The 24,963-nt window shown below is 52.8% G+C and overlaps 1 protein-coding gene across 21 annotated transcripts in view; it reads right to left on the bottom strand.

The window, feature by feature from the left end:
- The window catches only part of ZNF185 (zinc finger protein 185 with LIM domain), a 65,949-nt gene extending 41,242 nt beyond the window's left edge, over positions 1–24,707 (bottom strand). For 3 of the 21 annotated variants that reach the window (XM_070067411.1, XM_070067413.1, XM_070067417.1), the window contains exons 1-11: positions 24,324–24,707; positions 11,538–11,613; positions 11,303–11,426; positions 10,873–10,938; positions 9,064–9,102; positions 8,871–8,948; positions 8,192–8,281; positions 7,333–7,419; positions 6,587–6,670; positions 6,246–6,287; positions 4,265–4,348 (exon numbers count right to left, since the gene is read on the bottom strand). In XM_070067411.1, coding sequence (XP_069923512.1) covers positions 4,265–4,348; positions 6,246–6,287; positions 6,587–6,670; positions 7,333–7,419; positions 8,192–8,281; positions 8,871–8,948; positions 9,064–9,102; positions 10,873–10,938; positions 11,303–11,426; positions 11,538–11,571 — 728 coding nt within the window. In that variant the 5' untranslated portion in view covers positions 11,572–11,613; positions 24,324–24,707. Of the gene's footprint in view, positions 1–4,264; positions 4,349–6,245; positions 6,288–6,586; positions 6,671–7,332; positions 7,420–8,191; positions 8,282–8,870; positions 8,949–9,063; positions 9,103–10,872; positions 10,939–11,302; positions 11,427–11,537; positions 11,614–20,634; positions 20,766–24,323 lie in introns of all 21 variants that reach the window. The other 18 variants (XM_089323834.1, XM_089323844.1, XM_089323833.1 and 15 more) reach the window with 15 other exon arrangements.
- Positions 24,708–24,963: the final 256 nt, after the last annotated feature.

Here is a 24,963-nt window from a genome sequence, read left to right as displayed (position 1 = left end):
AAGAACAAGGGGTGCTTACGCAGGGTCAGTTTTTGCAAGAGGGTACCTCAATTTGCAGGGTGTGTGGGAGCTAGTTAGGAGGAGCTGCCCTTTGGGCTATAGTGAAGACAGACAAGGCATAACCAGGACTGGGGAGGGACAGAGCTATGATATTCTCCTCTCCCACTCTGCCACAAAGTAGCCTTTCCTGGAGGAGCTAGAGGCTGGGTTGAGTTACTCACACAGCTTCTCACACAGCCGGGGAGACAGGAGATGAGTGGGGAGGTATTGATGGTGGCTACCTGGCCCAGTGCAACACCTGATGGCTTGTAGAAAAACGCTCCTCATGGCCGGCGCCATGGCTCACTAGGCTAATCCTCTGCCTGTGGCACCGGCACCCCGGGTTCTAGTCCCGGTCGGGGCACCAGATTCTGTCCCAGTTGCTCCTCTTCCAGTCCAGCTCTCTGCTGTGGCCCAGGAAGGCAGTGGAGGATGGCCCAAGTCCTGCACCCGCATGGGAGACCAGGAGGAAGCACCTGACTGCTGGCTTCGGATCGGCGCAGTGCCGGCCGTAGCAGCCATTTTGGGGGGTGAACCAAGGGAAGGAAGACCTTTCTCTCTCTCTCTTTCTCTCTGTCTAACTCTGCCTTTCGAAAAAAAGAAGAAAGAAAGAAGAAAGAAGAAAGAAGAAAGAAAGAAAGAAAGAAAGAAAGAAAGGAGAGAGAAAGAGAGAGAGAAAGAACGAAAGAATGAAAGAACGAAAGAACGAAAGAACGAAAGAACGAAAGAACGAAAGAACGAAAGAACGAAAGAAAGAAAGAAAGAAAGAAAGAAAGAAAGAAAGAAAGAAAGAAAAAAGGAAAACGCTCCTCAGGACCAGGGTTAGCCAGAAATCACCTAGAAGCTACCTGGGTGGATTCCATATATTTTGTGACTGCAGAATCTGAAGAAGCAAAAACTATCTAACGCATCAAATTCAGCCTCTTACTAGGAACGTGGATCCCTGTCTCCAGCTTTCCTCACTATCCCCTGTTGTACACTTCTGGAAAGGAAGGGCTCATGTAATTCTAGTGTCTAGAGTGTTCCATAAGCTAGCCCTACTTCCATTTCTTAGAGCCAAATAGGCAAGATGATTTTGCTCCCTCTCCTCATAGCAGCTCTTTAAAGATCCCAAGATGGTAGCCATGGCCCTCATGTTTGTTCTTTTCCAGGCGGAGTACCCTGGGCTGTTCATCTCTTCCCCAATCCCCAAATTTTGGAGTGCCTTGATAACATAGGCAGTGTTTACTTTTCCCTTCTCTCTCACTGCTGCTGGTGGTTCCAACCAATTACAGACCATTTACATTTGCTCTTTCAAGTGCCCAGAGCCATGTATCTACAGACTATGGCTCTACAGGCAAGCCTCTCATGGCCTGAGCCAAACACCACATCATCCCAAGTCCCCAGTTCTCTGCCTTCCTGGCCACTCAATTGCTCTAGGCTGTCATTTTCAAGTCTCTGCCTTGCTCAGCTCCTGCTATGGGTTGAACTATGTCTTCTCCACCCCTTGCCCAACTAGTATGTTGAACTTTAACCCCTAGTACCAGAGAGTGAGCGCATTTGGAAGCAGGTTGCTTGCCAGAGGTGATCAAGTTCAAGTGAGGTCATTAAGGTGGGCCCTAAGCCAGTGTGACTGGCGTCATCATCACACACAAGGGACATGAGGGCTGGGAGACACACATACAGGGAAGCCAATGTGCACAGATCCCTAGAGAAGATGGTGGCTGCCCTGGAACACATTCTTCCCTCATTTCCCACATGAGGAACTTTGGCCTCAGGCCTTTGGCCTCCAAAAGAGGCAGAAAATAACATTTGTGTTTTTTTTGAACCATCCAATTTGTGGTATAGTCATTCCTCAAAATCTACAGGATATTGGTTCCAAGACACCTCCCTCCTCCACAATGGATATCAATATCTTTGGATGCTCAAGTCCCTTATATTGAATGCTATAGCATTTGCATAGTATCCACACACATCTCCCATGTTCTCTAAGTCATTGCCAGATGACTTATAATACCTAATACAATACAAATGCTGTTGGGACCGGCACTGTGGCATAGCAGGTTAAGCCTCTGCCTGCAGCATCGGCATCCCATATGGGCACTGGTTCATGTCCCAGCTGCTCCTCTTCTGACCCAGCTCCATGCTAGTGGCCTGGGAAAGCAGAGGAAAATGGCTAAAGTGCTTGGGCCCCTGCACCCACATGGGAGACCCGTAAGAAGCTCCTGGCTCCTGGCTTCGTATCAGCTCAGCTCCAGCCATTCTGGCTGTTTGTGGAGTGAACCAGCATATGGAAGATCTCTCTCTGTCTCTGTCTCTGTCACACTCTCTCTTTCTCCCTCTCTTGCTCTCTGTAACTTATCAAGTAAATAAAAAAAACTTAAAAAAAATACAAACACTATGTAAATAGCTATTACACTGTCTCATCTAGAGGATTATGACAAGAAAAAAAGTTTGAATGTTCAGTACAGATGCAATTTTTCCCCAATATTTTTTATCCACAGTTGATTGAATCTGCAGATATGGGAACCTATAGATACAGAGGGCTGAATGTACTTTGTCATGGCAGCCACCTTGCTGTGACAGCCAGATGATGTGTATTAAATAGTCACAGGAATTTTCTGGAATAAATGTTAAATGCCTCTTAAATACAAAATAAAGCATAACATAATTCTCCTCCTACATTATCACTTCAAAAGTATTTGAAACCATTTGTGGCAATTTTTTTCAAAAGATAAACAAGGTGCAATGAAAGATATACACCGTGTCTCTGAAAATGTATATGCTGAAATGCTAATCCCTAGAGCCTCAGAATGTTACTGAATTTGGAGATAGGGCTTTTAAAGAGGTGATTTAGTTAAAATAGGGTCCTTAATCCAATGTGACTGATGTCCTTCTGAGAAAAGAAGATCAATGCACAGACACACTCTCAGGGAAGACTCTGTGAGGATACAAGGACAGGAGGCCATCTACAAACCAAGTAGAGTCCTCAGGAGAAGCCAACTCCACCCACACTATCATCTCGGACTTCCAACCTCCAGAACTGGGAGTCAGTGCATTGCTTTTGTTGATGCCTTGCCCCCATATTGCAACCATCACCAAGTCCCCTAGATATTGTCTTGTAAGGAGCTCTCAAATCTTCCTCTCCACATCTTCAAAGGTTCTTATAGACAAAAGTTCCCATGGAGAGAGTCAGACAAACAGAGGATCAAGAGGATGGGGTGACAGGTCTACAGATGGTTGTGGAACCCAAACTGGGGAGAAGAGTTAGAGGTTGCAATGACATTAGGAGAGTCAGGACAGCCCCTGGAGTTCAGGAAATGACCTTTAGGGGCAGGTACTCTGCCCTTCTGGCCTCACTGGTTTTCCAACAGTGTCACAGAAGTGTAGCTCTCAGCAGTCACAGGTTTAGCCAAAGCTATCAATGCAGGCAGGTGCTTTAAACATCATCAACGAGGGCTATAATACTATCTGCCAGACTTAGCATCATTCAGCACCGATTGCAAGGAAGTATTGATTGTTTTTCATCCCACAGAAAAGAGAGCATCATTATCTTCCTGGATACCCTGGGGTTGGAAATCAGGGTGAAATTAGGGTCCCGTCTAGAGTGAGATCAGCGTGCTCAGCCTGTCCCTGGCCTGTCACCTCACTGTCAGACTCTCCCCAGCTGGCAGGCCGTGCTAACAGCTTACAGACCAGAGCCAGGTGACAATACCCACCTAGGCTCCTGGCTCCCCATAGGCTGGTCACACTCAGTGTGCTCTCGATCTAAATCACTCGAGACACTTTGGTCCTGCCTCCATCCACATGGTAAAGAAGACAGTTGCACTGGGGATCCAGAGCCTCCTTCCCAGGCAGGTTGAACTTGGCCAACTTACAGGGGTGCCATCAACAAGGCTACCCAATGGCAAGTGACATTGTGGCAGCTGGTCCACTCCAACTGCAAGGTTGGTAATTTTTCTCAGGGTGTTGTGCTGCCACCAGGCTCAGTGGTGCAAGGGTTAAGGTGACTCAGATAAGTACTAAGTAGATAAGAGCCAAGTACACTCTTCCTGGAGGCCAGGCTGTTTTGCTCCTTTCAGCCCTGGGACATTCAGCAAGATGGGCCTTACTGATTGTTATGCCTCATCCTGTCACCAGGTACAGGAGGACACGGACCCTGAGGGCCAACTGGGAGATGGTCTGACAGTGACACAGTGGCAGGTCTGGCAGTACCAGCCCCAGGCAGAGATGAGCGGTTGATTACCTGCTCAAGCCAGGAAACGGTCTTGCCATTGCGGATGGCCCCTGGCTCTTCTCAGAAGGCCCGTCCTCATCCACCACCTCAATCCTGTGGACAAGAAGAGAAACGGCCCAAGTAGTCTTCTTTGCTGCCCAAGAGTGTGCTGGCCTTTGAAGGATGTGTTTTCAGTGGTGACTAACTGCCCCAGCACTTCAAGGCCAGGTCAGGAAGGTGACCCAGGCTGGGGAATCGGAAACTACAGCTCAGGATAAGCACAGCATACTGGGTTGAATGGAGTCCCCCCCAATTTAATGTCCCCAGGGAATCTGTGACTGTGACCTTATTTAGAAATATAGCAGTGCCTCTTATTTGTGGTTTGGCTTTCTGTGGTTTCAGTTACCTGTGGTCAACCATGGTCCAAAAATATTAAACGGAAAATTCCAGGAATAAACAATTCCTAAGTTTTAAATTACAAGCCATTTTGAGGTGCATGATGAAATCTTTTGCCTCCTCACTCTCTCCCACCTGAGCCATGAATCATCCCTCTGTCCAGAGTGTCCACACTGTATGCTCTGACTACCTCTTATACACTGAGTAGCCTGTCCTACTGATCAGATCAGTTGTCACAGTTATCACAGTCATCCTTATTTTACCTAATAATGACCCAAAGTGCAGCAGTTGTGATGTAAAGGAGGTACCAGAACACAAAATAGTACCAGAGTCAATGTAGATAGCACGAAATCCTATATATGCACACATCATCCATGATTATACTGGGAGTCTTGGAATGTATCCCCTGAGGACAAGGGGAGATTACTGTAGGGTCTTTGCACATGTAATTAAAGTAAGGTGACATCCTACTGAATTAAGGTGGGTCCTAAATCCCACAGCTGGCATCATTCTAAGAAGAAGGAATCTGGACAGAAACACACAGTGAAAAGAAGTCCATGTGAAGACAAAGGCACAGATGCAATAATGCAGGTACAAGCCAAGGAATTCCAAAGGCTGTCAGCATTGATCAGAAGCTAGGAGAGAGGCATGGGACAGTTTCTCCATTGGGAGCTCCAGAAGGAACCAACCCTGTCAACACCTTGATCTTAGACTTCTGCTCTCCAGAACTTGGAGAACATCCATTTCTGGTATTTAAGCCACCTACTTTGTGTTACCTTGTTACAGCAGCCACAGGAACCTAACACAGCCAGTAAGAACACACCATACTTTGTCTCTTCCTTTGTTTTTCCACCAGCCCTCAGTCACTGTATTCCAGTCAGCCTTTCTGGTCTTCCATTGAGGTAGTCCCACCTCCAGATCTTTCCATTGGCTGGGCCTTCTGCCTGGAACATTTGGTTCTTCCTTGCTTTTCAGACCTCAGCTTGTTATGCCACTTCATCATGGAGAACTCTGTCCACCCCAACGAATGGTCCCTAAATTCAGCTCTCTAGAAGTTGCCTCTGTGCTCTTCCCCCAATATTTTCCTCAACTAATAACATCCCTTCCTCACTTGGCTGGAGTGTCCTGACATCCTGATCATTCCCTTTTGAACTCTGTTCATTATTTAGGACCCATTTATAATGCCACAATCAACTCCCAAAGGAATTTGTCATCATGGCCCTGGTCCTGATCCTAAGTGAGAGCAGAGAGGAGGTAAGAGGCAGGAGGATACTTGCTGGGGCCAAGGAGACTAACCCTGGATTCTTCCCAGCTGATAAAAGGAAAGAGAACTCCCAAGACAAGTCTTTGGAACAGCCTGTCCCTGGCGGAACAGAAGGAGGGGTAGAAAAACAATTCTTTTGTGTCTCAGGAGCTGCTGCTGTTTCACAGTCTTGTTAGCACTTGACAAATAGAAGCATTGGGCTGCATGCCACCAGAGGCACCCACGTGCTCACCTGGCCTGCAGACAGCAGCTCCATCCTCCCCTCCCCTCTTATACAGTGCCCACGTTATCCCCTTGTTGATGAGAGGCCTTCTTCCTTGCCAGCAATAGAATTCCCTTGATGACACTTACCTCTTCGCAATAAATGGGGCCTGTGTCTCCTGGGTAGGACTGCTGGAAAGGAAGCAGAATGGTGACATATTGGGCAGAGCCTGTGGACAAATGGCATCCTGACTGTGGTGCCCCAGAAAGTACCAGGCCTCTCTTCCATCTCTAGCACCCTGCCTGCCCTAGTGGCAGTAGTGAGACCTCTGTTTTCTAAAAGGTGTATGTGAGACTCCAAGAAGGTATGGCTGGGAAGGCCACTGGGAGTGGTCTTTCAACCCATGTTTTCACCAGCCAGAAGAAGGCTGGAGTCCTGAGGAGAGGGCAACTATCCCAGAACATGCCAAGCCCCCTGCCATATACCTTACCCAGTGCTCTTCTTGGCAGCTGACAGGACGTAAGAGTGCTCCCGAGGGGCCGTCTTCCTCACCACACTACTGGCAGCCTCTGATCTGGGGTGACACAAGATGGGGGCTAGTGATGGGTGGCAAGCTAGACGTGGGCAGCCAACCTAGCCAAGCATATACTAAAGATGACTCAGCATCATCCCAGGCAGGCACAGGAGAGAAGTCAGGTTTTCACCTTTTCCAAGGGTTATTCAAGAGAAAGGTAGAAACCGAGAGAAGGGCAGTGTGGGATGGCCCTGGCCGTGCCCCGGACACCCCTGTGTTGGTTCACTCATCTTGCCAACCCAGGAAAGTAGGTGCTAGCATCTCGATGCGTTACAGATGGGGAACATCTGTGACTTGCCCAAGAACACACACGTGGCCCATGGCAGGGTAGGCATTGAATGCCAGGCAGCTCCAGAGCTCCTGATTCTTTGACTTGTACACCCAAGTGTGGGAACTGGTGCCACCGTGGGATCTCCTTTCAGGAGGCTTCCAGAGCCAAAGATGGGGCAGCAGATGCTGGGAGTGCAGGCAGCCTAAGCACAGGAAGGACAGGCTAGATGCTGCCCCAGCCCCCTTGGTAAAGGGTAGCAGAGAGGCAAAGGGTGACAGATGACAACTACATCTGTGACAGTTTAAGGAGCTTTGTTTGCTGAGGAGGGGGAAGAGGGTGGGAAGGCAGAGTCCCCCTCCTGCCCATGGGGATGCCCAGAGGGTCCTCTTACCTCCGCTTCTGCTCATCTGAAGAGAAAGGTGCCTCCTCTTCCTCGGCAGCCCCTGAGGTTGAGCTGCGCCTAACATTGTAGGGTGCCCTGGGGGAGGGGGTGAGGCAGTTGTGACTCATCTTCCCCACCTCCCTATGGTTCCTGTCCCAGGTTGCCTCCTCAGCAGCTTGACTTCCCAACTTTTACCACCAGCACCATACACTGGTGTTGCTCCATTGAGAGCCAGCTCTCTCGTCTCTCCCTGTTGCAATCCCACTGCCCAGAAGTGCCAGCTGCTCCAGGTCATAGATGATGCAGGACAAACAATACGAAGGTGCAGCACACTTGGGACCCGCAGGTACATCTCATGTTTGTGTCCAAAGTCCCCCCTCCCTGGGAATGTAGTAGGAGGGGCTTTGAGAAGGACCCCAAGGGGTGCTCCATGGGCAACCTCAAAGGTTTCTTATCTAAGAAGCAGCTCAGATTTAGGCACAAACTGCCATCCTAACAGGCTACCAGGGCCCACAGCATGCAGAGAGCCTGAGACCAAGAGGGCTCAAGGGTAGGCCTTTGAAACAGACAGAGGCACTACCCTGTGGCCAAGACTCACTGACCTTTCCTCCAGACCTGTGGGGCTGCTTCTACAAGCTCCTTGCAGTCCCTCAGGTCAGAAGGGTAATGTGCATGGCCACTCAATTTTTTCTGGGACTTGTCATGCTCTGGTGGACTTCAGGCTACAGCTGCAACTGATAGGGATGTCAGGCCAGTGCTCTCCTTGGCCTGTGCTGGAACGTAAGTGGCCAGCTGCTCGCAGTGGGCTCAGTTTTGGACTTGTTCCTTGAAGGAAGGAATGGAACTGGGGCCTCAATGGCATACTCACAGCTTCTTGTAATCCTCGGTGGTCATCTTATAGCCAGAGGAAGGAGTGCGGGCAGAGCCAGTGGTAGCTCCTCTCACCAAACCGGCGGCACTGCAGAGGCAAGCAGTTTCCATGGACCCACCCACAGGCCCCATCTTTCTTCTGGATTTACCGGCACAGTCACAGCCTCTTTTCTCTTTGCTTTCAACCCTGCTCCACACTCCAATCGTAAAGCAGCCCCAGCTGAGCCCCATGCAAAAAGCCTGGTGGGCTCTCATCTGTGTCTTGTCTTCTCTTCTCCCAGTCCCTTTGACCTTTTTGTTCTGATGGATCCCCAGGTTCAGCCTGATGCCAAAGTGTTTGCACAATATACTACCTCAGCCTGCTGGGAAGAAGTTGGACTACAACACACAGTTCAATGCCATCAGCAAATCGAGGGTGTCACCTGCCAGACTAGGAGGACCCTGGGCCCAGGCCCTGCAAGGCTCCTCTCTGTCTCAGTGACCAGTACCAGGGGACTGGCCCCGGAACAATGGCACTGTTAGTGGTCCAGGGCCTCCAGGAGGCCCACACATCCACCTGAAAGCCTGCAGGCCTTGCTGTGCACCTGCATCCCACCCCATCCCATCTTCTCTGTACAGCCTGCAGTACACCCTCACACCTCTCCACTGCCTGGCTGGACAGCACCCACTAGACATACCTTTTCGGAGCTCCATTGGATTTGGGGAAGTGCTGCTGGGGCTGGGATGAGCTGTCTATGGGCTTCGTGAATACTCCCCTAAAAGAGACCCCAGAAGATGCTGTTGAGCTCCTGAGAGAGGCTGAAGGGCTGAGAAGTCAGGGGGTGGTCCTGGTGGACATGGAGAGGCAGACAGGGTCCTGTGGTCACTTACCGGATGATATAGCCAGTAGGCGCCCTTGTGTTTGGAAGCCTGCCAAGGGAAGAGGTGAGAAGTGAAGTCAGGCTGCATTGGAGGTCTCAGGCTGCATTGCTTTACTCTGCCCCCATTTATAGCAAAAGGGATTGGCTGATGGGTGTCCTAGTAAAGCAGAAGCAAGGGGAGCCAGTCACACCCATACCCTTAACCATGGTACTTGCCCTGCTCTGTTTTTCTTGTGCTCCCTGGGGGAAAGTGCCCATAGATGATTCCTCTGTGGCCAGGACTAGCATGGCCCTAACTTACAATAGGTATTCAAGAAGGTGTGGTCCATGGCTGGGCATTTGCTCCAGATGTGTCCCCTCCAAAGTCTGACTTCCTGCTGGCCTGGTGAGCCTTGTTGTTCTCCTGAGAGTGAGCTGTGTTCTCAGGGCTGAGCCAGCTCAGCCTGGAACATCTCTGGTCAGAGGCCATAGCAGGCAGAGGAAGCTTCAGGAGGGTCCAGCTGCTCTTCCTTTCCCACTCCTCTGGAACCTTTTTTCCTCTGACTCCTTGGATGTCCACATCACAAGTCTTGAAGGAAGTTTGAGAGCATATCTAAGCCTTGGTTAGTTAGCTAGATAGCATTAGGCTCCAGGATCAGGGACCTCCTTCTTGGCAACAGTGGAGGGGGTTCAAGGAGACCAAGCAAAGAGTTGATAGCGAGGAGTGGTCAGGGCTGTAAGTTTTAGGCTCAGGGGCAGGAGATAAGGGTAGCCTCAAGGAGTCTTCCTTAAAGTTGGGTGAGGTAACCAGGACTCACAACAGAGAGTCCCTCTGTCCAGCCATGGAAAGTCTTTGGGCTGGAGCAGTGGAGGTTGGGTCTAAGGGCAATGCAGAATCTCAGCTTTTTCCATCTCCACAGACTCTGTCCTTAACAGGGGATGGCCTTCTGGAGGTGGCAGAGTTGCAGGAATACTTGGAGCAAAAGATAATGTACTCCATTCTAGCACTATAAGCAGTCATGACTGAAATACCTGTGGATGGCAGAGGCTAAGCCCATGGCCTCTGGCTGGGCCCCCAGTTAGGCTTTATGTAGACTTCAAAGGAGTCCCACTCTGGCCCTGACTCGATGCCCCACGATGTGCTTTCCCAATGCATCTCAAAGCAAACCCTTGGGTGACAAGTGCATCCCCTCTCCCTTCCAGCTGCTGTCACTTCCTGTACTGTCACCTGCGAAGCCCTTGCACCACACCCACCACCAACGATCAATTGGAGCAAACTGGAAACCACAATTTCATGGCCCCCCTTTCCCTCAGGACGTGCTTTTGTTTAAGAGCCCCCTGGACACTGTTGCAGAAAAGTACTGAAATAAGAGAGGCCACATCCCCTTGGTCAGCTGTCAAATATGTCAAGCTGAACTTGGGGGACACTTGGAGCACCCTTGTGAGTCTTCCTGGCATGCTGATCATCAAGTGTACTTGGCAGTCAGGAGTCCTGCAGGAGGCAGTTACGTGGGACTCTCAAAACTGCCCACAGCACCTCAGTGTCCCTGTGGGGAGGTGGGAAGGGGGTTTCAGAATAACAGTCTTCCTTTCAATGACCATTTTGATGTCAATTGAAGCTGAAGCTGTGGAGGCCTAGCAGGGAAGTCAACTGTCCCCGTAGCCACGCAGCACAGCTAGCAGCCTGGACCTAGGGACTCCTAGACTCCCTTCCCTATCTTCCTGTACATTTGAAATGACTCATGGTAGACCCTCCATGCCCCTTCTCAGTGCAGCCTCCTCCCTGGCCTCCTGCTGCAGAAGAGTCCCTGGGCACCAGCCACTGGACATCACTTCTTACCTGGCCTTTGAGATCTCTCCAGCTGATGAAAAGGATGTGGCACGAGTCCGGCCCAATGGCAGTTCACTGAGGAAAACAGAGATTCCACAGGAGTGGCTCCCAGGCTCCCTACCACCTGTTTTATCCCATGGCCTCCATCCTATGGGCCACCTGTCAAGCCCCACCATTCCTGCCTCACCTTTCCCTTCCGTGGCTCACCTCCACAGGTGCATGAGCACACACAAGCAACTGTACTTGGCGACTTTCCCACCCTGGGACCTTGTTCTGGTCTTGTTCTCAGCTGGATTGCTTTGCCCCATGTTCTTCCCTCCCCAGTTGGTATGTGACCACATGACCTAGCTGAGCCCTGACTGGTGGAAGCGCCTCAGCATCCCCAGGTGTGTTTGAGGCCCTCATGTCACTGTCACCCCTCCTGACCTCTTAGACTTACATGGTGCGGCTTTCTGATTCATCCTGCTTGGTGATCCAGCTCTTGTCGCCCTTCAGTGTAGTGCGCACTTTCATCTGCTTGAGGACGTTATTGCGCTCCTCCTCACCTGGTGGCAGAGGCTTTCCTGGCAAGGGCAAGGCCAAGCAGCCTCAGAAAGGAAGCCCCAGCCCCAGGACCGTGGGTCCTCCCAATATACTGCTCTCCCTTGGCTGCTCAGATAGTGCCCAGGCCTCACCTTTAGTGCTGCCTCCAAGAGCTGAGATACTCATGGTGTTGGTGCTGCAAGTCCCTTCGTTGTTTCCACGAGGCTCCTAGGGACAAAGGTATGTACTGCTTGGCACTTCACAAGGGTCACCATGTGGTCCCTGGCATGCCAAGATCATCCAGACTCTCCTTTGGGCTTTAGGAGGGGCAAGAGTTGGCGGAGTCCTGGATGGTGGACAAGAGCCAGGGAACAAGCACTCGCTGGACCTGCCACTGCCAAGTGTCCACCCACCTGTCTGCTCAAGGCTGCTCACCTGAAGAACATGAAGTTCATGAGCAGAACATGAACCTTCCTCCAGAGTCCTAATGATCGGACTCTGGCCCTGGGGGCAGGTGGGTGGAGAAAGTTGGCAGCAGGGAAGGTAGGTGCTGAGGACCAGCTGCTCTGGGGTTGTTTCGTACCCCTTAGAAGCTGTCTGATGACCTGGAGTAGGTCAGCTAAAAGCCTCAGTTTCCTCATTAGTAAAATGGCTATGAGGACATAATGAGTCAATGTTCCCATAAGAGCCCAGCACCACCTGGCACAGCAAAGACCACTGGACCAAACAGCAGTGGCTTTCAATTTATTTTTGCTGGGAGAGGGACATTTGCTGGTCCCCAAATCAGCACAAAAATGGCCTTGTGGTGTGCAGCCCTATTTGATTTGGAAGGAGGCTCCACCTCCAGTGCAGAAAGGGCAGGGTCCCACTGGCTACTCCCAGAGGCCCTCAGGGACCAGACAAGGGCATCTTGTTAAGGCATCTGTACCCTGGCCCACAACTGCCCTGTGCTCTGCTTTCCCTCCTTGCCTCCTCCCTGGACCAAGCTGGCCTTGAAAGCCTTTATAGCATCATGAAGTAGGAGACAGAAGGCCTAGATCATGGGGCTACTCATGGTCCTGCAAGGTTACAGCCAGCCCTTTGCACCTCAAGAGAGAAGCTGAGGGCTCAGTGTGTGGGCACGACAGTGAGCAGGACCCTGGCTGTGCTGACACAGTCCCAAGGCAGGGCAGCCTCTCTTCCTGGGCTTTCTACCCTCTGTGCCCTTCTGAGCTGAGGCCCTGATCAGCTCAGCACAGCTGCTAGCTGGCAAGGCCTGTACATGTTTCTGTGGTGGTCATGAGCACACTAAAATGGGCAGGGCAGGGGGCAGAGAGCAAACCAAATTCTCTTCACCAGCAAGAGCTGGCTCTCCCATAAACTGAACCAAATCAGCAACCCAGGCGGCCTGAGCCTGCCACATGCCAGGAATGGCACTTCATCAGTGGGAATGGAAGCCCCAGGTGCTCAGCCCTTGCACTGAGGCTGCCACATCAGAGTTCTGCTGAGTGTTGCTCATTCCAGAGGTGATCCTAAAACCTTGCATGCCCAACTGTCCCCACCCTGACAACCTGTGGAGTGACTCCACGAGGTGGGGCACATGAGTAGAATCACTGTCTGTGGTCAGGCCTGTGCAACTTGGCCCCTGGTTCTTCCTTCAGCTCCTTGCCTGCAAGAGAGGCCCTCTTCCCACTTGGTCTTTAGGTTCCTTATAACTCTACTAAGCCATATTTGGTGGTGTAACTTATTTTGTGCAATGCACATCAAAGGTATATTTGTTTCCAAGGCCTAGGGGACTACAGACATCTGCTTGCACACATGAACCTGGCAAGCAAGTGAAGTTCATCCACAGTTTGGGATGCTAACTCCATCCTAGTAACTCATCAGTTTCCCCTTAACAAAGCTAATGGCCACATTGCATAGAAGCTTCCTGCTACCACAGAACCAAATAAGCCATTTCCAAAATTAGGACTCACATATGTGCAGAATGACAGAGGCAGAGGGGCTACTGGCAATTCCTGAGCCAAAGTGTGGGGTGTGTGTGTGTGGCATGTGCAAGAACCCAGAGTGAAGAAGGGCAGAGCTGGGTAGGAACACCACTGGTCCCCTCATACAGTTAAGACCTCCATGTGAAGACCAGGGCTGCTGTTTCCACACTGGCTCTTTTCCCTTGGGCCTGGCTGCATCTCAGAAGCCAAATTTCTTCTCTGACCTCCTCCTTGCACTGCCTCCTTCCAGCAGCACTCATCAGCCCCTAATCCCACTTGGCCACATCAGCCCACATGTCTCACTCAGCTGCTCACGGTTCCTTACTGTTTCTAAAACCAGGGACAAACTCAGCAGTCCCTGGCCCAGCCTCCTTTCTCCTCAGCCTCCTTCAATATCAGCACATGTTGCAAGCAGGCCACATGTCCGAGACTCCCAGTACCTTTGCTCATATCAGTGCCCACACCTTGAACATCCTCCCAGCTCTCTTGTCTCTCCCTCAGGGCTCAGCTGAGCTAACCACTCCTGCTCCTGCAGGCACTCCCCGGCTAAGCCCCAAAGCCAGGCACAGACTCAAGCACCCAGAATTTGTTGACCCCGATGGGACCTGCTCCTGCACCAGCCTTAGCAAGGACAAGGCCCAGGTATCCCGTCACTCCAGAGTGCATAGCCTGTACTGACTGCCCTTCTTCACATCCCAGTGTCCTCTCCGTGGCCCCCTGATCAATGGCAGTCTGCAAAGGTCATACTGGGGACCAGTCAGAAGGGGGTTTCCTAAGTGGCTGCCAGGTGCTGATGGTGGTAAGCCTTGCAGAGTACAAGTCTCTGACGGGTAAGTCTGGGAACTGCTTATCCTAGACCTAGGGAAGAAATAGCATGAGGAGAACATGGATGTATACAGGAGGGGATCGTGCCAAAGCTGAGTATGATGGTGAAAATCTGGCAACAGTTCAGTGCCCAACATTCATCGTTATATCGCTGTCATCTATTCATGTATTCAAGCAAAGACTATGCGGCTATTACAAAGGGTCATGGTCCCACAGCTGTTGCCCAGAATGTGCTCTCACTGAGTCTCTGAGGGCAGTGATAAGGAGAAGTAAATTCAGTCAGCCTTGGGCAAAGCTTCTGGGGCCTGTGTGTGGGCCTTTCTGAGTCTCCCTGCCCTCTCCCAGGACCCTACCTAGCTTGGAAGAAAACCCAGGCACTGGACTATTCATCTGGGGTTGACCCTTCTGTGGGGCCCTAGGAAATGCTAACAAGGTTATTGCCCACTTCATGGACTGCATACCCTGTGCCAGCTGGACACGGTGCATGTTCAGTTCAAATATCAGGGCTCTGGAGCCTGGCAGCACGTGTGCATATGTCATCCCAGTGTTACTTTAACCCAACTGAGCCCTACACCACATTCTTAGGGATCAGAGCCCTGGTGACCCTGATAGCACCCCCACACAATGGAACACTCACTACAGCCAACTCTATTGCTTCCTCCAAAGTGGGACACTTGGCCTTAGCTGCCAATTCTCCCTCATTGTTGGGGGAGGATGCTTCAGCCACATGATGGTGGGCCTATGTCCCTGAGTTTAAGAAAGCAGCCCACACAGCCCCACAGTCCTCAGGTCTTCTCATGCCTTAGAGCTTGTGCCTGAGATTCAAGATCCAGAAAAAGTACAAGCAGCAGAAAGAGAGAAACTTCTGGGACATGTGGGGAAAACGGAGAGCAAATATTCCACAGGTAGCTCCTTTTGGGAGTGGGGCTAAGGACCTCCTGCCTGTCCAGGCTTTCCAGTCTTCTTTCTCTGAGAATGTGAGCTTCTTGTAAAGCCTACCAGGCCACCCTGTCCCATTAGCCCTAATAAGGCAAAAAGGCTGCCCACTCTGAGAGCAAACACTGCTCTCTGGGCTGAGGCCTCTGCTCACAGCTCGGCGCCTCTTCTCATTTTCTGTGTCTAAGACTCCTTGTGTACCAAAATACTCCCAAACTAGAGTGTGTGCCTCTGCCTGGGATTTTCCATTCCACAATGTGGGTATCCTGATGCTGGTTGGTATCTTCATTTCCCAAATGGCCCAAAGAGTACATTTCTGACCAGGATGGCATCTCTGTGGCCCTGTCAGCACCATGGCCCCATTTCTACTTTGATTGGAAAAAAGACTTCTGGCTCTTGGAGAGCTGCCATATCACACCACTTAGGGCATGGTCTGGGCTGCTAGTGGAACAGTGGGTTTACCTGACTCCTTCCACCTGAGATGTCCCTCATGGCACACCCTTGGAGCCTCACTAGATATGGCTCCAATACACAGTATCCCTCCCTGGGCCAATTCTGAACAAAGTCCTGCGTTCAGACAATACCAGCCTGTCTCAGGAAAACACAGCCCCAAGTCCAAGTCCTTCTAAGCAGGCCAGACCACCTCAGGCACTGGGAAGGCACCCCCAGCCCACCCTCTGGGCCCTTCATCTCATTTTTTCTTTCTCTTCTATCAGCCTGCAGATGGCTCTTGGAGCAGACTGGGCCAAGAGTTGGCAAACAGGGCAATCAGGAGAAGTCTCCCTGGCAGTGCTGTCAGGGAGATGAGGACAAACCCTCCCAGAATTCAGATGGCCTCAGAATGTCAATGGGCATGCTCCCTCTCCACCTTCCTCTGGGCTACTGTGGCCTCTCAAGGCTGTCCAATAACCTTCAAGGGAAGGGGCCCTTGGCCCTAATTGGATAGACAGAAATGAGGAGCCAATGAGGTAGCTTCAGGGAGCCTGTGATCCTGACCACAGAAATCCTGGTGTCGTCAGAGGCTGTCAGCAACTGGAATAAGAGTAGGAGCTGACCTGGGGGTGGGGAGCTGCTGCACGCAGATTACAGCAGGCTGGTGGGAGCAGTGAGATCAGCAGCAATGCCACAGCTGCTCAGCTGGTTCATGAGGAGACAGAGATGGGGACACCCTGTTGCTCCACAAGGATGTGCTCTGCCTCCAGGACCAACTCAGAGAAAGTTTTCTAGAACTGCCCTGTTGCCTGACTCCCCATGGGAGGCACCTCCCAGAGGAAACTGCAAATCTCACGGCTGTTAGCTCAGGGACACAGCCTAATCCCATTCTTGGTCACATTGCACTAATCATGGAAGCAAGAGAAAGCCATGGGAGAGAAGGAAGGTGTGTCCATGGAGAAAGATCAGCTGGCCCAACAGAGGGGCCATCCTCCTCCAGACCAAGCCCCCATGGCAGCCCACTCCAAGACTACAGCATCCTTCCTTCTGGCTGACCTCTTCCAGGAACCTGGAGAGAACACTGAGGGAGGCAGTGAAGAAGCGAGGCCTTCCTACATAGGCCCAGCCCAGCCACAACCCCCAGTGTGGCTTTTCTGTGGCAAGAGATGGTTCTGGGAAGGGAGACAGCAGGCAGGGTATTTGCCTTTTCTCATCCTAGGAGTCAGGGGAAGAGGATGGCTCTGAAACTCAGCAGAGAGGTGCTGGATTCCAGGAAGAGGCACTGGGATAAAAGAGGAGCAAAACAGCTTTTGGTCTCACTTTCCAGGAGCACCAAACATTGGTGCATGTGAATGAGATACAGCTAGAGGGAAAAAATGATGGAGATTGTGTGTGTTCTGCTGCTGGGCAAGGGCTTTATTCCCAGAGGTGAACTGAGCCCAATAAGCAAATACAGACGTGGTGAGTGACATATGGATGAAGCCATCAATGCTGAAGCTGCCCATTGCAGGAGCTCATTGCCAGGCTAACCTTAGGCCATGTTTTAAGAAAGCTCTGCCTGCATGTGGCTCTATAGCCAAGGGCCCTGACAGAAGCACAGGCCCAGAATGTAGCTGAGGATCAGTTCTTTTTCAGCAGAAACCTGAGCACTCCCATCTGGTCATGAAAGAATTAGCAAAGACAGGGATCTTAGCCCTGTCTCCATGAAACTTGTTCTTACAGGTGGATGGACCTGGCTGATCTCTCAGCTGTGCACTGCCAGGGGTCTCAGAGAAGGCAGACAGACTGTGGGAAAGAGACTACATTCTCATCCCAGCTCTGCCATGCTGGGCAAATCCTTTGTCTCCCATGGGGCCTTGGTTTCCCACCAACGGAAAAGCAAATTTTGAAAGGGAGACCCCCAACTGTTCACCTGTTCCTTACAAGAACCCAAGGCTGGGCAGTTTCCTTGAGTGGAGTCCCTGCAGCCTTCTGTGCTGGTCCAACTCAACCTGTTGACAGCCAGAGATGGGGACGTGGCCTTGAGGTTGCCCTGATCTCAAAATGCTCCTGGACCAACCTCTGCTCATGATTGCTGCACAACACTCCACACAGTGCCCTTGGCCAGTGGGGGTTGGGCCTTTGCTGCGGTGCAGCTTCTCCCTGGAGAGTGCAGTAGAAAGTACAGTGACGGGCTGGCAGGTTCCACAGGCTGCGCTGGGAAAGGCACTGGGGCCTCCACAGCACAGCTCACCACATGGAGTTTAGGGGGCTAGGGAATGCTCTAAGTTGGGGAGTACGACCTCCATCTTCTGCCCAGGTGCCCTCGTCCAGTTCTTTCTCAAGGCATACACTGTCTAAATCCAAGCTGTCCAAGCCAGCACTCAAGCAGCCAGCCCAATTCACTGGGCCAAAAGGGCTGGAATGCTGAACTGCCCCAGTTTCTGAAGCAGCCTCCTGTGGCCAGCTCTCGTGAATCAGGGCGTTCTGATTCCCAGTCTTTTGCTCTGGAGTTTCAGCAGCTGGCTGCTTCACCAGCCAGGTTGCTTTCCTCCAGCAAGGGGATACAGTAGGCTCTGCAGTGGATGCTAAGAGCCACAAGGTCTTCAGCAGTACAGGGGGGAAGGGGCCCTTCAAAGGTGATTTAGAGACCTCAGGCAGGGCTAGGCTTGCCAGAGTGACAGCCGAGCAACAGCTGGATCGCATCCGAGCCCTTCAGTTGGCCGCTCACCACACAGGTCCCAGGAGCCCCAGGCCGGGCCCCTCTCTCTAGAGCACACACAACTTGCCAGTGATGCTCCAGTCCCGGGGGCTTCTGCCTGGAGTCCAGGGAGGCAGCTGGAAGGAGGCTCACCAAGTGGAAAAATACAGTTGGAAGAGACTTGGGTTGCAGAGGGAAAAAATGCAATCTGGAAAAAGAGCGCCTGGGGGGTGGTATTTGTAAATGCGCTTTACAGGTAAATGACTTCTACATGAAAGTCTGTGATTTCACCTCCCCTCCATCCTGCCCTCAACACCCCAGAATCCAGACTTCTCGGCGTCAGGGCTGGAGGAGCCCTGGGAGGCAGACGTCTGAGCCAAGACAGCTCCCTCCCAAGGCAGTGGGGAGCTGGAACCCTGAAGGGGGGAAAGCAGCCAGGGCCACCTACCACTACTGGAGCCCCAGAATTCCTCCTTGCTCTGCCCTATGCCCATTTCCTAACTCTCAGAGGGCTGAACACGAGGGAGTGTTCATGAGGACTAGGCTAATGCTGAGTTGACAAGCATGCAAGGCCATGAGGGCTGCTGGGCAGGGCCCTTGGAGATGTCTCTGTGGATAACAGGGGACTGGGTAGAACCAGCATGCTGGAGAGAGCGGGACCCCCATGCCCTCTCACTCTAAAGAGAACCCCTGACAAGAGGAATCTGCATGAGCTGATCAGGGTGTCAGCTCCTCAGCTGTAGTAGCCTCCCACCAGGCCCTGGCTTTCTCTTCCCCCACCAGCACCTGTCTGTGAAGCCTGGGAACCAAGGTCTTAAGCCAGTCTCACACAAAAAAGGCTATCCCATCTGCAGAAAAGGCAGCTAGTGCCATGCAAAGGGGCCCAGGGTTCACGGAGGCCATCCTCAGCCCAGCTCTGTCTCACCCCCTCGGAATACTCACACCCTTGCTGCTACTACCCATTCAGCCTTGGCCAGAGCAGGGCCAGTCACAGGAAGGCATCTCCACTTGCCCCTGGCCAGCATTGGCCAAGGTTAATTGCTTTTGTCCTATTTACAGTGATCACTAGTGAGGCTCAAGGGAAAAAAAAAAAAAAACCCAACCGCCCCCGCACCCTGTTCCCCAACAAAATCTCTGCTCCCTAGCCCTGAGGCGGAGCTCCACCTCCTCCCCACTCAGAGCCTCTGCAGCCTTCCTCTCTCCCTCTTTCTCAGCTTGGAATCCCCTTAGCTTGACTCTTACCTCTATCATTGTCCCCAGTTTTGGAAAAGAATATGGAAGGCCAGAGAGGAGAGAGCATTTGCCCAAAGTCACATTTTCCTTTCTGCACCAAGCATTTCTGGGAAGCTACTGGCCAGCCTGGGTGCTGGGGGAGACAGAAAGGAGCCTGGAGGAGGAAAGCAGCCCTGCGAGGCCCCGCGAGAGCACTGCATTTCCCAAGGAGGCGTCCTTGGCTCAGGCCCTAAAGAATGAAAGAATGAGTAGGAGCTCTCAGGCAAAAGTGGTGAAGCAAGTCCTGGTTTTCGGGTTTGTTGTTTTTTCAGGCTAAACCCGGCACTGCCTGATGTAAGCATTTTTGCCAGGGATGCCCGTCCCTGGGATTGGAATCCTTGTGCCGGCCCTCTCCATAGCAACCCTTCGCCACATCAAGCTCTCAGGGAAATTGACCCAGTCATCAAAAAGTGGCGTGCTGAGCCAACGATCACAACGACCAGACCGAGGGGCCCCGACCGAGTGCCAGACTTGTGCCCACAGATGAGGCCGAGGCCCGGGACCACCAGCAGCCACCAGCAACAGCTGGGGGTCAGCCCACCACTGGCCCCCACAGGCCAGATCCTTTCTCCAGCCCAGAGTGTGGCTCCTGAGCTCCTCAGCCTTCTCCAGAGCCCAGACATTAGCTGTGCAGAAAGAGGGGCCCCTCAGCAGGCATTGACGACTGGGTAAGGAACCACCCACTTCCCTGCTCCCCAGTTCTCTGGGCTCCATCTGCAAATGAGAAGTGAGCAGCTCCCCACAGGAAAAGCCCAGACATGGTTTCTGAAAGGGGCTCCTGGGTCCCTCTGGCGGCCAAATTCCCCTGGGACATCTGCTTAAGCTGCAGATTCCTTCCCGCCTCCTCCCCTCTGAGTCTGAGTCTGCACATTTGCCTTGCAGAATGACACCCATAGGGCCGCTTGTCCTTTCGTTTTCCAGTCTTTTCTCTGCCCAGACCTGCCCCTTCTGCTTCCCTGTCCAGACCTTCTCAATTTGCAGTCATCTCTGTGCCCAACAGGGAAAGTGAGCAGGAAACACTGGCCAAATGCTTCACGTGGCTCCCTCCCTGCTCTGCAGATGGGACTTGAACAAGTCTGTCTCTCTCTGTGTATCTGTTTCCCTTTAGAAAAGTAGACCAGCTCCAGGCCTGCATACCTCCTGATCCCTCCTGGCCACCAGTGAAGAAAAGTCATCAGAAATGTGGCAGAATGTCCACACTGGGAAGACTTCAGCAATTGTCTGCAGGATGCTCATAACTTTTCAGAACACTTCAAATCAATTTAAAACTTAAATATAAAAAGTGAAAACAAAACAGCAAGTGAGTCAGACTTTAGCAGGCATGGAGGAATTGACATAAGAATTCAGTGTTCTGTACCAACTCACTTCACTGTGGGCAGACCCTGTGTGCATCACCAGTGGACACTAGCAATGAGTTTTCTATAGTTTTTTTTTTTTAATGTGAGGCTGGCACTGTGGCATACTGGGTAAAGCCATCACCTGTACTGCCAGCGTCCCATATGAGTGCTGGTTCGAGTTCCGGCTGCCCCACTTCCTATCCAGCTCTCTGCTATGGCCTGGAAAAACAGTAGAAGATGGCCCAAGTCCTTGGGCCGCTGCACTCGCATGGGAGATCCAGGAGAAGCTCCTGGCTCCTGGCTTCGGATTGGTGCAGCTCCAGCCGTTGTTGCCATCTGGGGAGTGAACCAACAGATGGAAGACCTCTCTCTTTCTCTCTGCCTCTCCTTCTCTGTCTGTGTAACTCTCACTTTTAAAATAAATATTTTAAAAATGTATTTACTTATTTTAAGGGCAAAGTTACACAGAAAGAGAGAGGAGAGACACAGAGAGAGGTCTTCCATCTGTTGATTCACTCCTGAGATAGCCACAATGGCCAGGGCTGGGCCAGGATGAAGCCAGGAGCCAGGAGCTTCTTCTGGGTCTCCCACAAGGGTGCAGGGGCCAAGCACTTGGACCATCTTCCACTACTTTCTCACACACATTAGCAGAGAGCTGGATTGGAAGTGGAGTCACTGGGACTCGAACCAACACCTCTATGGGGTGGCAGTGCTGCAGATGAAGGCTTAACCTTCTACACCACAGCGCTGACCTCTAGCAGTGAGTTTTCAGGTGTTTTCCTTCTTCTTCCCAATCCAGTCCCCACCTCACTCCTTGCCAGCATGGCCACTCTGCCTTGAAAGAGTGCCGCAGGCCTCTGGCCCTGCAGAAGCTGCTCCTGACTTCAGTTGCAGGACACGCTGCAGTTTGTACACTTAAGTAGTGGTTGAATGGGGTAGGGACCCAGTTTGCCCTATGAGTTCTCTTAACCACCATACTGTAGTGACAACCACCCTCACCTGCTACACACCCTAGAGATGGTGATGGATGGTGGATAATTCACATCCCACTCCATTTCACAAGTCCCTAGACAGCTCTGTGAGCCTTGGTAGTGATGACACTAACCTCTCCAGAGCGTCACCTTCAGGCAGGTGGGTCCCCTAGTGCACTGCCTTTGTCCTGGCATTAGCCAGGTTTCTGCTGGTTCAGTGGAGACAAATGCACAGCCCTTGTTCCTGTCTCAACCATAGTGGTCTAATGCCTGGGGTACCCAGAGCACCAGAGCCCTGGGAAGCAGCTTTCCTCTGGCACTGGTCCTGTCCCAGGCCACCAGCAGCCTTGGGGCTCGGCAAGCAGAAGGAAAGCTTATGATACACGTGACCTGGTACCTCATGGACTGTGGCTTGAAGCAAGAGCCAGACTAAGTCACCTGTGGAAGCTTGAGTGGAGAAGGAAGTAGGAGGCTTCAGCTTCCAGAATGCACTGAGCCACAACTGGGGGAGTTTCTTGGCATACAGTTGAGGACAGTTCAGGGAACAGGTGCTGATGCCTATCACAGCCAGATGCTGGGCCCAGTGCTGGGCCCCGCTGGATTTCAGGAGGCTGCAGGGACCCTGGGCAGCAAGGCAGAGCACATAAGGCAGGTCGAGGATGGTTGAGGTAAGGTGGCTGTTCCCGGACTCATTGCCCTCCTATGGGAAGGACTTTGTCTGGAAGCGGGCCTTGAGCTAGCTGAGCAGGAAGTGAGGTGAACCATTTCAATTCAGAGGGCAGCTCCTTACTGAGTGGCCTAGCCGTGTCCTCAGGCAGACTGCCACTCCTCGAGGCGGGGCGGGGGGCTGCTTTCTCTTTGACTACTCACTGCCTGCCTCTGGGTGCAACATACATAGTGGGGTCTTTGGTAGAGCAGGAGGAGGCAGAGTCAGGCAACCCAACAGGCTCCTGCTTCTCATCCCCACCCCTCCAGAAAGCCTTCCCTGAGCTTCACAGCTACAGGTGCTTTCCCGCTCCCCGGAGGTTTGTATGCAGAGCTGCAGCACCCTATGTGGGCTTGTGCCTCCTCTCTCTGACCCATATGACCATCCACAGGGTGAAAAGGAACAGATCACCTGCTGTGTGCAGCTGAGCAGAGCCCCTAGCCAGAGGCTGAGACTTGATAGATGGAGGGGGTTGGGCAAGTGAGATGACTGTGCTCCTTCCCTTCCTGGAGTGACTCAAAGGTGATGAGGGGAACCACACAAGCACCCAGGCCCCCAGGAAGCCGGCCGCTGATCTGTGCATCTGTGTCCTGGGCTTTCAGCTGCTCTTGGTTTTTCAGATGAGGCAGTAGAGGTCCTGGGAAGGAAGAGCCTCCCCTGCCTCCATCTGCAGCTCTGCAAGAGCTGGGGAGGAGGGAGTAGAAAGGGAACTGGGCTCTCTAATACAGACCTGCTCTCCCTCAACTGTTAGGGACTAACGGCCTATGCCTCCAGCCAGGTGTCCTGAGCAGAAATGCAAAGGGCTATGTGACAAAGGCGAGGCTGAGTTCAGGTGCCAGAGGCCTCGACCTGCTGTCTCAGGGTTCACAGAGTGTAGGCTGAGCTTCCTGACCCCCTGCCAGCTGGAGTCCTGGGATGCTGCTGCACAGTCTTCCACAATGTCAAGGCCAATTGCAAATGGCTCAGTGGGAACACAACTCCTAGTGCACTTCAGAGGCTCCAAAGCCCTGGGACATGCACTACCTACCTTACTAGAGTCCTCAGCAGCCCTGGGTAGGAGGTGGTCTGGTCCCCCATGCACCAGTGGAGCTGCCCAGGTGACTCCAGCTCCAAAGGAGAAGAGCAGACAGGAGGACCTGAACTTTCAGCCTTTCTTTGAGGCAAAGTATCACCCTGCCTTTCCAAAGAGGACAGGGCTCTTGGCTTCCCCTGCCCCCATCCAAACAATCCAGCCACAGAGCTGGCACACTGCAGATCCCGGCGATAACACCACAGTGACACTTGATTCGGCGCCTTCTGTCTGAGCATGAGCAGCTCCCTTTCCCGGCCTTCCTAGCAACTGCTTGATGCCCAACACATGCCCGATGCAAAGCCACCCGTGAATCCCCTGTGCTAGGTTCCAGGACGAGTGAGGGGTTCCTCAGGGTGAGCCAGTTTCTCGATTTTCTCATCTCTACAGTGGACCTGGGGAAGCCGAAGGATCTAAGTTACCTGATTCCTTCAGGCCTGCTACTAAAGGGATTAATCCAGAAAGGGCAAGGACAGAGGGACCAGGCCAGCAAGGCGGCTACTTGCCTCAGCGGGCCACTCTCCCTCTGTGAGTAGCTTCTCTCTCACAGTGAAAGCCAGAAAAGTAAAATCACTGCCTTTCCTGGGGTAGCCCAACAGGGAGCTTGGAGCAGATTAAAGATTAAGGATGGGGAAACTGAGGCCCTGACTTGTCCCCAGCTGGGCATAGACCAGGTGACCTCCCCACCCCCCCCACCATGACTCCCTGCCAGACCGCGTCCGACGGCGACTCGACAGTCCTACCTGGCACAGGTGCCTGGTCCGTGGGGTAAGAGGAGGGTCTGGTGGGTGCGGGGTGCGGGCTCCCTCGCGTGGGCAGCGCCCGGCCGGGCCGGGGCGGCGGGCGCGGGGCACGGGGCTCAGCAGGGAGCTCTCAGGGAGGTAAGGAGGCGCGGACTGGGCTCCGCCCGCAGGAGAACAAACAGGTTTTCTCCGGCCGCCGGGAGCCTCGCCCCTCGCCCCTCCCCTCGGCCGGCCCCCTTCCTCTGCCCTCTCCTGGGGTAGGTAGATGCGCCTGGCACATTCCGAACATTCTCCCGCCAGTGTCCTCAGCCTGCCCGCCCCTTCCCGGCTCCGCCCCGCGGGGCTGCGGGAGAAATCAAGGCCGGGGCTCCCCTCGCCGAGCCCAGAGCGAGCTCCAGGAGGCTCTGCCTCGGTGGAAAAGTTCCAGACAAATTCCTCCGGGCTCGCCGGCCCCAGGCCAGGACGCCTCTGCCACGTGAAGGGCCCCCGCTGCCTAGTTGTGTCCCTGCCCGCGCCGGACGCGATCCGGCCCAGGCTCGGGGCCAACGACTTCCACAGATGCTGTCGGGTTAATTCTGTCGAGAACTACTGTTCCTAGATCCATTTTACAGATGGAGATCCCAGACAGGGGCGGGGAGGG

This window comes from Oryctolagus cuniculus, chromosome X (genome assembly GCF_051225735.1).
Source record: "Oryctolagus cuniculus isolate XC-2025 breed Fujian yellow rabbit chromosome X, ASM5122573v1, whole genome shotgun sequence".
NCBI lineage: Eukaryota > Metazoa > Chordata > Mammalia > Lagomorpha > Leporidae > Oryctolagus > Oryctolagus cuniculus.
This window is presented reverse-complemented; position numbering and strand designations above follow the sequence as displayed.